This window comes from Scyliorhinus canicula, chromosome 6 (genome assembly GCF_902713615.1).
Source record: "Scyliorhinus canicula chromosome 6, sScyCan1.1, whole genome shotgun sequence".
Taxonomy (NCBI): Eukaryota; Metazoa; Chordata; class Chondrichthyes; order Carcharhiniformes; family Scyliorhinidae; genus Scyliorhinus; species Scyliorhinus canicula.
Genome location: NC_052151.1, coordinates 87,800,622 through 87,814,692, shown reverse-complemented (window position 1 = coordinate 87,814,692; position 14,071 = coordinate 87,800,622). Strand labels below are relative to the sequence as shown.

Below are 14,071 nucleotides of genomic sequence, written 5' to 3'. Positions count from 1 at the left end.
GGGTCACTCTTCTCCCCCCCCCCAATGCCGGGTCGTCTCTTCTCCCCCCCCCCCCCCCCCCCCCCCAATGCCGGGTCGCTCTTCTCCCCCCCCCCCCAATGCCGGGTCGCTCTTCTCCCCCCCAATGCTGGGTCGCTCTTCTCCCCCCCCCCCCAAATGCCGGGTCGCTCTTCTCCCCCTCCCCCCCCCCCCCCCCAATGCCGAGGCGCTCTTCTCCCCCCCCCCCCCCTCCCCAATGCCGGGTCGCTCTTCTTCCTTCTTCCCCCACCCCACAGGGTCTCTCTCCCCACCACACAAACGCCGGGACTCGCCACTTCCGCAGCTGGTGAAACTGACGCCTATCGCGTCAGTCCGCTGCTGGCCCTTCCGGGAACGGAGATCGCCAGCTTAAAAGAAGGCCCGGACGCCGGAGTCATGCGCACCGCTTTTTCCCGCCGGAAATGGGCGTCACGTCGGTCCGCGGAGAATTTCGCCCCTGTTGTCTAGTTATAATCTAGCTAAACTGATTTCTCAACTGAATCACAACTCTATTGGTACCAGGCTGATAAACATCCCACTATTTTTATTTAAGTACTGAGTTGACGAAAATGTACAACAGACTAAATCCCTTCAATTCCTTGTGAAAACAATCAAAGCTGCGGAAAATAATTATTAGTCTTACTATAAAAACTCGAGCAAGTCCAAAATCAGCTACTTTACAGATGTTGTTTTCTCCAACCAAAACATTCCTGGCAGCTAAATCCCGATGGATATAATTCTGAACTTCCAGATAGGCCATGCCTGATGCCACCTGTGCAGCCATTTCCAGCAGGTAATTTATGGTCAGAGTCATCCCCTGGTTTTCTGTTGAAATTAATACATTTAATAAATATTAAATTTCAGAAGTTATTCTATCATCCTAAAACGTACAATCTGGTAAAATAAGAAAATTCAGTTTAAGCCTCACCTCATTGAAGCAGTAATGATAGCAGTAAACATCAATGGAAGATATACTTGAAATGAAAATGAGCCCACAGCTCCAGAAAACAGAACATTTATTTTGAATGAGAAAATTTGCATTTAGCATCCAGAATTTTTTGCATGCAATGACTGTTTAAAGGCACAAAAGTCCCAAGTGACTTATGCCACGGCACAATTTCCTGGAATATTTGCGTTGTGATGAACACCTGGCTGAAACAGTTGATGGTTAACAGTAAATTCAATCATAATTGCCAACTTGCTGAATTTAAACTGTTTTAACCACCACTGCCACTTATTGCAGAATGACGCAGATGAGCTCTGGACTTTTGGCAAAAGCACAGGAATAAGACTAAGCATGAGCAATTTGGTTGGGTAATGCAAAATACTTCCCATAATTTGAATTAACCAACTCACATGGCAACCCCATCTTGGATTTTCAGCTCACATACATGCATTTTTAAAACTGACTTCAGAAAAATACACAGTACCGCACAATAACAGACAGCATTTGTAATCTTCCCCAACAATGGTGTTAACAAACGTTTCTGATATTATTTTAGAAAATGATACATATATGTTTACAACATGGGTGAAATTAAATGTAATATCACATTGCTAAAATGTACAGAATCAATTTGACCATACTCCGTTTGCTGTTATCCAAGCAAACCAAGACTGAGGTGCACCTTAATAATAATAATTTTTATTATTGTCACAAGTAGGCTTACATTACCACGGCAATAAAGTTACTGTGAAAATTCCCTAGTCGCCACACTCCGGAGCCTGTTCGGGTACACTGAGGAAGAATTCAGAATGTCCAACTCACCCAACAAACACGTCTTTCGGGATTTGTGGGAGGAAACCGGAGCACCCGGAGGAAACCCACGCAGACACAGTGAGGACGTGCAGACTCCGCACAGAGTGACCCAAGCCGGGAATCGAACCTGGGACCCTGCCGCTGGAAAGCAACAGCCCTCGTCCTGGGCTAACCACCTTCTTGATCGTCGTTTCACCCCTCTCAGGTAAGTAACCTGGCAATGTTTCAAAGGCCAGCTGTAAAGACTTCTGGCTGACACTGACCAACAGGTGTGGGAGCCTGAGGCTCTGAAACAGACCACAGGCGCCCAACAACCAGGAAATCAACCTACAAATTTAATCAAAAAGACACAAGGCTGCTGAAGAACGGTGCAGACGATGGGGAGGAATCTGCTTCTAATATCAGAGCCCCTCTGGACCAAGTGTTCCCTTGTCCCATTCAGTTAGGAGCTGACAGATCAAGAGTTAGCCTCCTCAATCACTGACGACGGAACCAACTGCCATAGAGGTCCCATGATCTTCGCCGGCAAAGAATCCACTTCAACGTAATCCCACATAATCCCAGTAAATGAAAAATGAAGTGATTTTTATTCATTCGAAATCACCAGAAATAAAGAGCATTTATCGAAACATGACTTGGAGGTATGGGCCGGGATTCTCCCTTCTGGGGACTAAGTCCCCATGCCAGCGGGAAAACCGGCGCCAATGACTCCGGCATCAACAGGCCCCCAAGGTGAGGAATTCTCACCTGTCTCGAGGGCTAGGTGGACGCCGAAGGGGTTCGCGCAGCACCAGCCAGCGCCGAAGGGACGGTGCGAGTTCGCGCATGTGCCAAAGGGCCAGCGCGATCTCGCGTATGCGCGGAACCGCTGGCGTGTTTTGGCGCATGTGCAGGGGGTTCTCTTCTCCGCGCCAGCCATGGCGGAGCCCTCCAGGGGCCGGCATGGAAGGAAGGAGTGCCCCACGGCACAAGCCCGCCCGCAGATCGGTGGGCCCCGATTGCAGGCCAGGCCACCTTAGGGTCGGATCCCCCCACGCCCCTCCCCCTCCCAAGGACCACCCCAGCTGACTCACCTGTCACGTCCCGCCATGTGGGACCATATGTAACCCACACCGGCCGGACTGGCCAAAAACGGATGGCCGCTCGGTCCATCGGAGCTCGGAGAATTGCCGGGGAGGCTGATGCCAACGACTTTCCGACTGGCGTGACGTGACCCTGCCCCTGCCCGGAAAACGGCGCCGGAGAATACGGCAGCCTGCGTCAGGGTGGCAGGGTGGGATTTGCGCCGTCCCCCGGGGATTCTCCGACCCGGCCGTTTGGAGAATCCGGCCATGTTTTCCTTTTGGATATCATGGCAGCCTAAACATTTAATTTGTATGGATTTAATATTTGATATAATTATCAAATTTATGCATACGACTATTTTGAAAAGTAAAAATGCTCAACTTCTACAGAGAAAGGGCCTCAGCTGTACATTGAAAAATTAGCAGACTTTTGAGTAAGGGATTTGCCATGGATTGATTTGGCAGGTAAATGGCTTTCACTCAACTGTTAACATGTAAACATACCACGCTGGAATAATCTTTAACAACACATTTTGAAATGAATCAGGGGGTTCTCATGATCGTTTTTTCTGCTGCGGCAAAGGTAAAGTTTTCCTCCTTGTCCTTCTCAACCTGTCTACAGCCTTGACGCAGTTGACCGCACCAAAACCCTCCAGTCACTGCTCCACTGTCATCCAGTTGGTTGGGACTGCTCTCACATGGTTCCATTCTTATCTATCTAATCATAGTGAGAGCATCACTTGCAACGACTCCTCTTCCTGGTCCAGCATCATTGTTTCTGGTGTGCAACAAGGATCTATCAATCACCCCTTTTTCTTTTCTTCATCCACAATCTGCCCCTTGGCACCATCATCCAATACTCTGATTTTACAGACAGCAATTGTGTTAAACATTTCAGAAATTTATGTAGGAAACAACACAGTTATGGCATTAGTTTCACGTGTGTATGGATTACATCCAGCTCTACCTCATCACCATCTCCCTCGCCTCCTCCACCGATGCTAAAGTATCAGATGGGTCATCTGACATTCAGTACTGCATTAGAAGAAACATTCTACAATTATTTATCAGGAAAATCAAAGCCATTGTTTACAATCCCCACTCCAAACTCCACTCCTGAGTTACTGACTTTATCCATCACCTTGACCACAGCCTAAGATTAAACCTTGGTATCATATTTGACTGAGGTAAGCTTTCTGCCACATATTCATGCATAATTAAGGCGATCAATTTCCACCGACATAATACCACCTGACTTTGCTCCATCTTCACTCATCTACTGCTGAAACCCTCATTCATACCTTTGGTACCTCGAGACTTGACTATTTCACACTCCTGCCTGGTCACATTCTACCCTTCATAAAATTGAGGTAAACAAAAATTTTACTGTATGTGTCTTAACTCACACCAAGTGTGTTTACCTGTCAACACTTTGCTTTCTGACTACATCATGCTCCGGTCAAGCAAAGTCTTGAGTTTAAAATTCTCCTACTTGCTTTCAAATTCCAACATGGCCATGTCCCTCCCTATCTCGGTAATCTCCTATCTCCTCCACCCCACAGCCCTCTAAGATGTTTGTGTTGCTCTAATTCTGGCCTCTTGAGCATCATCAATTTTAATTGCATGACCTCTGGTGGCCATGCCTTCAGTTGCACAGTGGCACAGTGGCTAGCACTGCTGCCTCACTGCTCCAGGGGCCTGGGTCCAATTCCGGCCTCGGGTGACTGTCTGTGTGGAGTTTGCACTTTCTCCAGGTGTCTGCATGGGTTTCCTCCGAGTGCTCCAGTTTCCTTCCGCAGTCCAAAGATGTGCAGGTTAGGTGGATTGGCCATGCTAAATTGCTCCTTAGTGTCCAAAAGGTTAGATGGGTTTACTGGGTTATGGGGATAAGGTGGAGGCATGGACTTAAGTAGGGTGCTCTTTCCAAGGGCCAGGCAGACTTGATGGACTGCATGGCCTCCTTCTGCACTGTAAATTCTATGATTCTATGCATCGGCCCTAAGCTCTTGAATTTCCTCCCACACTTCTTTGCCTCACTATCTCACTTTCCCCCTTTAAGACATTCCAGAAAACACAGCTTAATGGGCAAGATTTTCCAACTCGCCAGATCCAATTTCTGGCGTCGCTGCCCCCCCCCCCCCCCCCCCTCCACCACCACCGGCAGTGGGATCCTCTGTCTCAGCAGCCGGCCAATGGGGTTTCCCCTTGCCATCAGGAAATCCGCGAGCGTGAGTGAACTGCCACCGAAGCGGAGGATCCTGCCGGAGAATCCCGCCCAATAACTCTTTATATGGCTGGGAATCAAATTTTGTTTTATAATGGGACATTTGATTACATTAAAAGGTACTACACAATTATAAGTTGTTGGTTATTTGAATTCCACAAATAGTCATCATTGTTCAACGGTCCTCAGGAACTCTTTTATGTAAAATTTTCTTTGGCATATTTAAGTTCAGTATTTCACAGGAAAGCAAAAATAATGGAAACAACAAGGCCACAGACAATACAGGACAGTGAGCCAAACATTATTAAGAGGTATAATTTTTCAAAATGTGAATCTCTATAAATAAATGCTTAGAAAAGTGGGTAAAGATTGGTTCCAGTTCTATCCTCACTACCTGGCTTTCTCGAGTACAGACACTCGAGCACTTTTCCAGGAGACACATCCGGAGTGAGACTCGTACAGAGTGGGGATTGAAACTTGGTAATTTGGTGCAGTGAGGTAATTCGGTGCAGAGTGTGAGGAGGTGCTTTTTAACCCTGGTAAGTGACTGGTAAGTAGTCTCTCTTTTTCTTTTCATTGTCTAATTTATTTATTTTTATTTTGAAATTCTAGTTGTTTAAGTTTACCAAGGGTTTAAGACATGGCAGGAGATCCCAGACCTGTGTCATGCTCCTCGTGTGCGATGTGGGAGCTCAGGGACACGTCCACTGTCCCTGGCTCCTTCACGTGCAAGAAGTGTGTTCAGTTGCAGCTCTTGTTAGACCGCTTGACGGCTCTGGAGCTGCGGATGGACTCACTTTGGAGCATCCGCGATGCTGAGGAGGTCGTGGATAGCACGTTTAGCGAGTTGGTCACACCGCAGGTGAAGGTTACTGAGGGAGATAGAAAATGGGTGACCAAAAGAAAGAGCAAGAGTAGGAAGGCAGTGCAGGTGTCCCCTGCGGTCATCTCCCTGCAAAACAGATATACCGCTTTGGATACTGTTGAGGAAGATGGCTCACCAGGGGAAGGCAGCAGCAGCCAGGTTCATGGCAACGTGGCTGGCTCTGCTGCACAGCAGGGCAGGAAGAAAAATGGCAGGGCTATAGTGATAGGGGACTCGATCGTAAGGGGAATAGACAGGCGGTTCTGTGGACGCAATCGAGACTCCAGGATGGTATGTTGCCTCCCTGGTGCAAGGGTCAAGGATGTCTCGGAGCGGCTGCAGGACATTCTGGGGGGGGAGGGTGAACAGCCAGCTGTCGTGGTGCACATAGGCACCAACGATATAGGTACAAAAAAAGATGAGGTCCTACAAGCGGAATTCAGGGAGTTAGGAGTTAAACTAAAAAGTAGGACCTCAAAGGTAGTAATCTCAGGATTACTACCAGTGCCACGAGCTAGTCAGAGTAGGAATTTCAGGATAGATAGGATGAATGCGTGGCTTGAGAGATGGTGCAAGAGGGAGGGATTCAAATTCCTGGGGCATTGGGACCGGTTCTGGGGGAGGTGGGACCAGTACAAACCGGACGGTCTGCACTTGGGCAGGACTGGAACCGATGTCCTAGGGGGGGTGTTTTCTAGAGCTGTTGGGGAGGGTTTAAACTAATGTGGCAGGGGGATGGGAACCAATGCTGGAAGTTGGAAGGTAGTAAAACAGGGACAGAAACAAAAGGAAGTAAGGGGAAAAGTGCAAGGCAGAGAAGACATAGTCAGAAATCCATAAGGGCGACAGTACAAGGTACAGTGACTGAGGGGAGCACAGTGAATAGGCCCAGTAATAACAAAAGGAATAAAACTGGAGATGTTAAGATTCAAAACAGAGGTAAAAAAACCAACATAAGTGTACTTTACCTGAATGCTCGTAGTATTCGGAATAAAGTAAATGAGTTGGTGGCACAAATCATCGTAAATGACTATGATTTAGTGGCCATTACTGAAACATGGTTAAAGGATGGTCACGACTGGGAGTTAAATATCCGAGGGTATCAAACTATTCAGAAGGACAGAGTGGATGGTAAGGGAGGTGGTGTTGCTCTGTTATTTAAGGATGACATCCGGGCAATAGTAAGGGATGACATCGGTGCTATGGAGGATAAGGTTGAATCCATTTGGGTGGAAATCAGGAATAGTAAGGCGAAAAAGTCACTGATAGGAGTAGTCTATCGGCCACCAAATAGTAACGAGATGGTGGGGCAGGCAATAAACAAAGAAATAACTGATGCATGTAGAAATGGTATAGCAGTTATCATGGGGGATTTTAATCTACATGTCGATTGGCTTAACCAGGTCGGTCAAGGCAACCGTGAGGAGGAGGTTATAGAATGTATCCGCGATAGTTTCCTAGAACAGTATGTAATGGAACCTACGAGGGAACAAGCGGTCCTAGATCTTGTCCTGTGTAATGAGACAGGATTGATTCATGATCTCATAGTTAGGGATCCTCTCGGAAGGAGCGATCACAATATGGTGGAATTTAAAATACAGATGGAGGGTGAGAAAGTAAAATCAAATACTAGTGTTTTGTGTTTAAACAAAGGAGATTACAAGGGGATGAGAGAAGAACTAGCTAAGGTAGACTGGGAGCTAAGACTTTATGGTGGAACAGTTGAGGAACAGTGGAGAACCTTCCAAGCGATTTTTCACAGTGCTCAGCAAAGGTTTATGCCAACAAAAAGGAAGGACGGAAGAAAGAGGGAAAATCGACCGTGGATATCTAAGGAAATAAGGGAGAGTATCAAATTGAAGGAAAAAGCATATAAAGTGGCAAAGATTGCTGGGAGATTAGAGGACTGGGAAATCTTTAGGGGGCAACAGAAAGCTACTAAAAAAGCTATAAAGAAGAGTAAGATAAAGTATGAGAGTAAACTTGCTCAGAATATAAAAACAGACAGTAAAAGGTTTTACAAATATATAAGACAAAAAAGAGTGGCTAAGGTAAATATCGGTCCGTTAGAGGATGAGAAGGGAGTTTTAATAATGGGAAATGAGGAAATGGCTGAGGAACTGAACAGGTTTTTTGGGTCGGTCTTCACAGTGGAAGACACAAATAACATGCCAGCGACTGATAGAAATGAGGCTATGACAGGTGAGGACCTTGAGAGGATTGTTATCACTAAGGAGGGAGTGATGGGAAAGCTAATGGGGCTAAAGGTAGACAAGTCTCCTGGCCCTGATGGAATGCATCCCAGAGTGCTAAAAGAGATGGCTAGGGAAATTGCAGATGCACTAGTGATAATTTACCAAAATTCACTAGACTCTGGGGTGGTCCCGGTGGATTGGAAATTAGCAAACGTGACGCCACTGTTTAAAAAAGGAGGTAGGCAGAAAGCAGGAAATTATAGGCCAGTGAGTTTAACTTCGGTAATAGGGAAGATGCTGGAATCTATCATCAAGGAAGAAATTGCGAGGCATCTGGATAGAAATTGTCCCATTGGGCAGACGCAGCATGGGTTCGTAAAAGGCAGGTCATGCCTAACTAATTTAGTGGAATTTTTTGAGGACATTACCAGTGCAGTAGATAACGGGGAGCCGATGGATGTGGTATATCTGGATTTCCAGAAAGCCTTTGACAAGGTGCCACACAAAAGGTTGCTGCATAAGATAAAGATGCATGGCATTAAGGGTAAAGTAGTAGCATGGATAGAGGATTGGTTAATTAATAGAAAGCAAAGAGTTGGGATAAATGGGTGTTTCTCTGGTTGGCAGTCAGTGGCTAGTGGTGTCCCTCAGGGATCCGTGTTGGGCCCACAATTGTTCACAATTTACATTGATGATTTGGAGTTGGGGACCAAGGGCAATGTGTCCAAGTTTGCAGATGACACTAAGATGAGTGGTAAAGCGAAAAGTGCAGAGGATACTGGAAGTCTGCAGAGGGATTTGGATAGGTTAAGTGAATGGGCTCGGGTCTGGCAGATGGAATACAATGTTGACAAATGTGAGGTTATCCATTTTGGTAGGAATAACAGCAAACGGGATTATTATTTAAACGATAAAATATTAAAGCATGCCGCTGTTCAGAGAGACTTGGGTGTGCTAGTGCATGAGTCACAGAAGGTTGGTTTACAAGTGCAACAGGTGATTAAGAAGGCAAATGGAATTTTATCCTTCATTGCTAGAGGGATGGAGTTTAAGACTAGGGAGGTTATGTTGCAATTGTATAAGGTGTTAGTGCGGCCACACCTGGAGTATTGTGTTCAGTTTTGGTCTCCTTACTTGAGAAAGGACGTACTGGCGCTGGAGGGTGTGCAGAGGAGATTCACTAGGTTAATCCCAGAGCTGAAGGGGTTGGATTATGAGGAGAGGTTGAGTAGACTGGGACTGTACTCGTTGGAATTTAGAAGGATGAGGGGGGATCTTATAGAAACATTTAAAATTATGACGGGAATAGATAGGATAGATGCGGGCAGGTTGTTTCCACTGGCGGGTGACAGCAGAACTAGGGGGCATAGCCCCAAAATAAGGGGAAGTAGATTTAGAACTGAGTTTAGGAGGAACTTCTTCACCCAAAGGGTTGTGAATCTATGGAATTCCTTGCCCAGTGAAGCAGTTGAGGCTCCTTCATTACATGTTTTTAAGGTAAAGATAGATAGTTTTTTGAAGAATAAAGGGATTAAGGGTTATGGTGTTCGGGCCGGAAAGTGGAGCTGAGTCCACAAAAGATCAGCCATGATCTCATTGAATGGCGGAGCAGGCTCGAGGGGCCAGATGGCCTACTCCTGCTCCTAGTTCTTAATACAATTATTTGGGAGCAGCAGCCATTTAATTTTTGAATGTACTGAATGGCCATCTAGCGATTTACAGAGAACAATGGTACTCGAGAATGATATATGGTAACATGTCAGTCCCAGACACCGCTGTTTCCGGAATTGTACATCAAGTCACAGTAAAATTTGATTCAGAAAAGCAATAACTTGAAGCACTGAGTGGTAAAAACTGGGCAGCATGGAAAAGCTGGGCGTAAGGCCTGTTTTCATGCAGTAAACCTCCTGTGACTTCATCTCATTTAAAGCAATTGAGGGAAAATAACTGATACTCTAAACACAAGTGTGGAAACCAAGTAATTCATGCAACATTATGATAAATTCTAAACATTAAAATATCCTCCACAGTAGATTCAGGCTAAATGCTACTTCTCACAAGTTGCCAGTTCACAAGGCAAAATCTCAGATACGTATTCATGCTTTCGAGAGACTTTCCTGGAATCTACCTTTGACTGATATGTGATTACATTAAATATGAAGGCTACTTTTATTGTAATTATCAGCTTTAGATACTCACAACAATTCAAAAACATCTAAAAGGAGAAGTACAACGGAGCAAAAGGCACTTTAGTTTCCCTTACTGAAAACTTTGGTACCCTAACAAACCTTTGACCACATTTTCAATTTAACAGCATCACGAAAAGATGTTGAGCGTGATCTAATGGTCAAGTCACACCCGTCTCGAGACGCGACGTGGCCGGTAAACATTGCGAGAGGCCTCTTGTGAGATTTTGTCGGGCTTGTCACGCCTTGGGAGGTCTAACGGGATCTCGCGAGACGTTGTGATCTGGATCCCACCCACCACATCAGGTCCTAAATTTACATATTGAAGTGTGACACTAGGCACACTTGAACATGCATTTGCCGGATCTAACCAGTGCCCGGGATCAAATTCCCTCACCAAGGAGTCCCCGGGGGGGGGGGGGGGGGGGGGGGGGGGGGGTGGGCGTTTAACACTGGTCTCTACAAATGGGACCAAATGGAATGGCATTGGGGGAGGGGCAGGGTTGGGTTGGCAAGCATGGCAGTCTCAAGGTGCTAAAGTGGCACTTTGCCCACACCAGAGATTAGGCCCAGGGGGACCCTGCCCTTTGAGGTGGGGTGCTGGAAGCTTGAATACTCCCTTATAGGTGAGTTGGTGCATTGGGGGTTGGGGGTTGGATGGTTCCGGAGGCCATGGTGGGTGGATCATGGCATCACCGATCTCTTCCTGCACTGTTGAGCGAAGTTTGTTAGTGTAGGCAAGGGACTAAGTGCGGCCTCGGCGGGGCGTTCCTCACCAAGGCCCCGAAATGAAGCAGCGTCCCATTTAATACCAGCACTACCAATGCCGGGAAACACCCAGCTACACACGCTCAACAAGGGACTGTTTTATTTCCTTTAAATCATGTCCGCTGTCAGCATCATTTCACCCTACTGCAAATAATAATAATAATAAAAATAATCTTTATTGTCACAAGTCGGCTTACATTAACACTGCAATGAAGTTACTGTGAAAAGCCCCCAGCTGCCACATTCCAGCGCCTGTTCGGGTACACAGAGGGAGAATTCAGAATGTCCAAATTACCTAACAGCACGTCTTCGGGACTTGTGGGAGGAAATCGGAGCACCCGGAGGAAACCCACGCAGTCACGGGGAGAATGTACCGACTCCGCACAGACAGTGACCCGAGCCGGGAATCAAACCTGGCGCTGTGAAGCAACAGTGCTACCCACTGTGCTACCGTGCAGCTTCATGTCCTCAATATAACCAAATAAAACTGCTGCATCCAGGGATGTGCTCATAGTATTAAAAAATTATACACTAGCCCATTTCTCTTTCAGAACAGCCATCAGGATAGGCAGTCTCTTGCATAAATATCAAGGGAATAGGTGGCAATTGCTAATCTCCTCTTCCTTTCCTTTCGGAATTAGTTGCACAGTTAGCTCTTCTTGATAAATTATTGCTGCCAACTGCTGAATTTTATGCTAAGTCTTTTGCAATGAGTGAAAGTCCAGCTGATTGTGGAAAGTTATATACGTACTGTGTAAATAGTCAAGCAAGCTCCCATTTTTCATCAGTTCAGTAATAATGTAGATAGGTTCTTCTACAGTGCAGACAGCATACAGCTGAATAAGCTTGGGATGTCTCAGCCTTTTCATTATTTGTGCCTCTCTCAGGAAGTCTTCTTTGGCCATCGCACCTAAAAATGGACACAGAAACCAAATTTAATTATGCAACCTTATCCAGTAGTATCAGTGATTAAAGCTAACAGGGTAGGTGTAATTCAGAAGGAAAGGATCAATAGCATTACTTTGGTGTGGCCCAAAATTTTCAAAACACTATTCAATGTCAGCTAGGTTCTTATCTTATCCAAAGCGTCTTGGTTAAAGTCCTGTCAAGAACTAGATTATAGATTATAGAGCCCATATTCGAGGCTGATGCTATATGCAGTACTGAGGGAGTACTGAATATGCAATAGGTAAGTCCATGATAAGAAATGTAACTTTATAGACTCCTCATGACCTGACCTGAACTGGATATCATGTCTTTTTGCATGTGCCTTCACATCCAATATAGAATCATAGAATTTACAGAGGCCATAAAGGAAGCCATTCGGCCCATCGAGTCAGCACTGGCCCTTGGAAAGAGCACCCCACTCAATCACACACCTTCTCCACCCCATCTCCTTAAACCAGTAACCCCAATTAACCTTTTTGGACACTAAGGGCAATTTAGCAAAGCCAATCCACCTAACCCACACATCTTTGGACTGTGTGAGGAAACCGGAGCACCCGGAGGAAACCCACGCACACACGGGGAGAACATGCAGACTCCAAATAGACAGTGACCCAGCGGGGAATCGAACCTGGGACCCTGGAGCTGTGAAGCAACTGTGCTAACCACTATGCTACCATGCTGCCCGCTGAAGGAAAAGTTCTAAACATAGGGCACAATTCAGTGATCCCATTGTGCCCGGCATGGTCTGGGAACAATGGGTGAATCACGTACAAGCCCCAGATCGGAATTTGCGCTGGGTGCTAAAACTTGCCTGAGCCACCCGACTCGCACCACCCACCCTGATTTGTATCTTGCCCAAGTTGTGGCTCATATCAGATTCATCTGCTGCTCGGCACTCACCGGCCACACCTGGGAAACCTCGCCAGGGGGCTATCTAATATAGTTTCCAAAAACAGTCGTTACGCAACTTGGGGGCTCTCCCAGGCTACTGGAGACGCCCCCCACCCTCCCACCAAGTAGCCCCCTCCTCATCCCCAAGTAGAGGGGGACAGGGCTGGGTGGCAACCGGGTGTTAAACACCACCAGTGATGCATGTATTACAGCACTGCCCGTGTATTACAGGTACTACGGTAAATCCCTGCCTGCTGGCTCCTCCCAGCGGGCGCTGTATAAAAGTGTATGTTCTCCTGCACTGCTCCCATTCTGGTTCCAGCTGCAGGAGGCACAACATCTTGCACAATAAAGCCTTGTTTCACCATTCTCGTCTCGCGTTAATTGACGGTACATCACGGGCACCACCCCCCAGGCACTCTGGCATTGCCAAGGTGACCGGCTGGCACTGTCAGGGTGCTTGGGTGCCAGGTTGGCACTGCCAGGGGTCAGGCCTGGTTGGAGGGGGGATGGGGGGCTTTGCCAGCTAGAGAGGGAGTGAAGGGGGCTCCTTGGGGCCTCCCCCAGTTTCAGGAGGAGGGAGGGAATTGGTGCTTTCACACAATTTGATGCCCAGATCAGCAGGCAGCCTTTCCTGCTGGTGACATTGTCTCAGAAGCAGGAAATCACTTCTAAGTGCAGTCACAGGGGTACATAGAACATAGAACAGTACAGCACAGAACAGGCCCTTCGGCCCTCGATGTTGTGCCGAGCAATGATCACCCTACTTAAACCCACGTAACCCGTATACCCGTAACCCTACAATCCCCCCATTAACCTTACACTACGGGCAATTTAGCATGGCCAATCCACCTAACCCGCACATCTTTGGACTGTGGGAGGAAACCGGAGCACCCGGAGGAAACCCACGCACACACGGGGAGGACGTGCAGACTCCACACAGACAGTGACCCAGCCGGGAATCGAACCTGGGACCCTGGAGCTGTGAAGCATTGATGCTAACCACCATGCTACCGTGCTACGCCCCAACATCAAAAATAGGCAAAGTGCCATTGGATGGGTGAGAAATACCCCACTAAACATGGCATGCACATACAGTTCATTCCAGGTCCCTGAAAAAGCAGTTCAGCTAAAGTCCACCCCCTTCCTTTTC

General features: G+C 47.0%; 1 protein-coding gene across 1 annotated transcript in view; it reads right to left on the bottom strand.

Annotated features, from left to right (window-relative positions):
• Window positions 1-14,071, bottom strand: part of frk (fyn-related Src family tyrosine kinase) — a 140,169-nt gene that overhangs the window by 7,038 nt on the left and 119,060 nt on the right. Inside the window, exons 5-6 of the mRNA XM_038799643.1 lie at window positions 11,831-11,989; window positions 662-843 (exon numbers count right to left, since the gene is read on the bottom strand). Of these exons, the coding sequence (XP_038655571.1) occupies window positions 662-843; window positions 11,831-11,989 (341 nt within the window). The remainder of the gene's footprint in view (window positions 1-661; window positions 844-11,830; window positions 11,990-14,071) is intronic.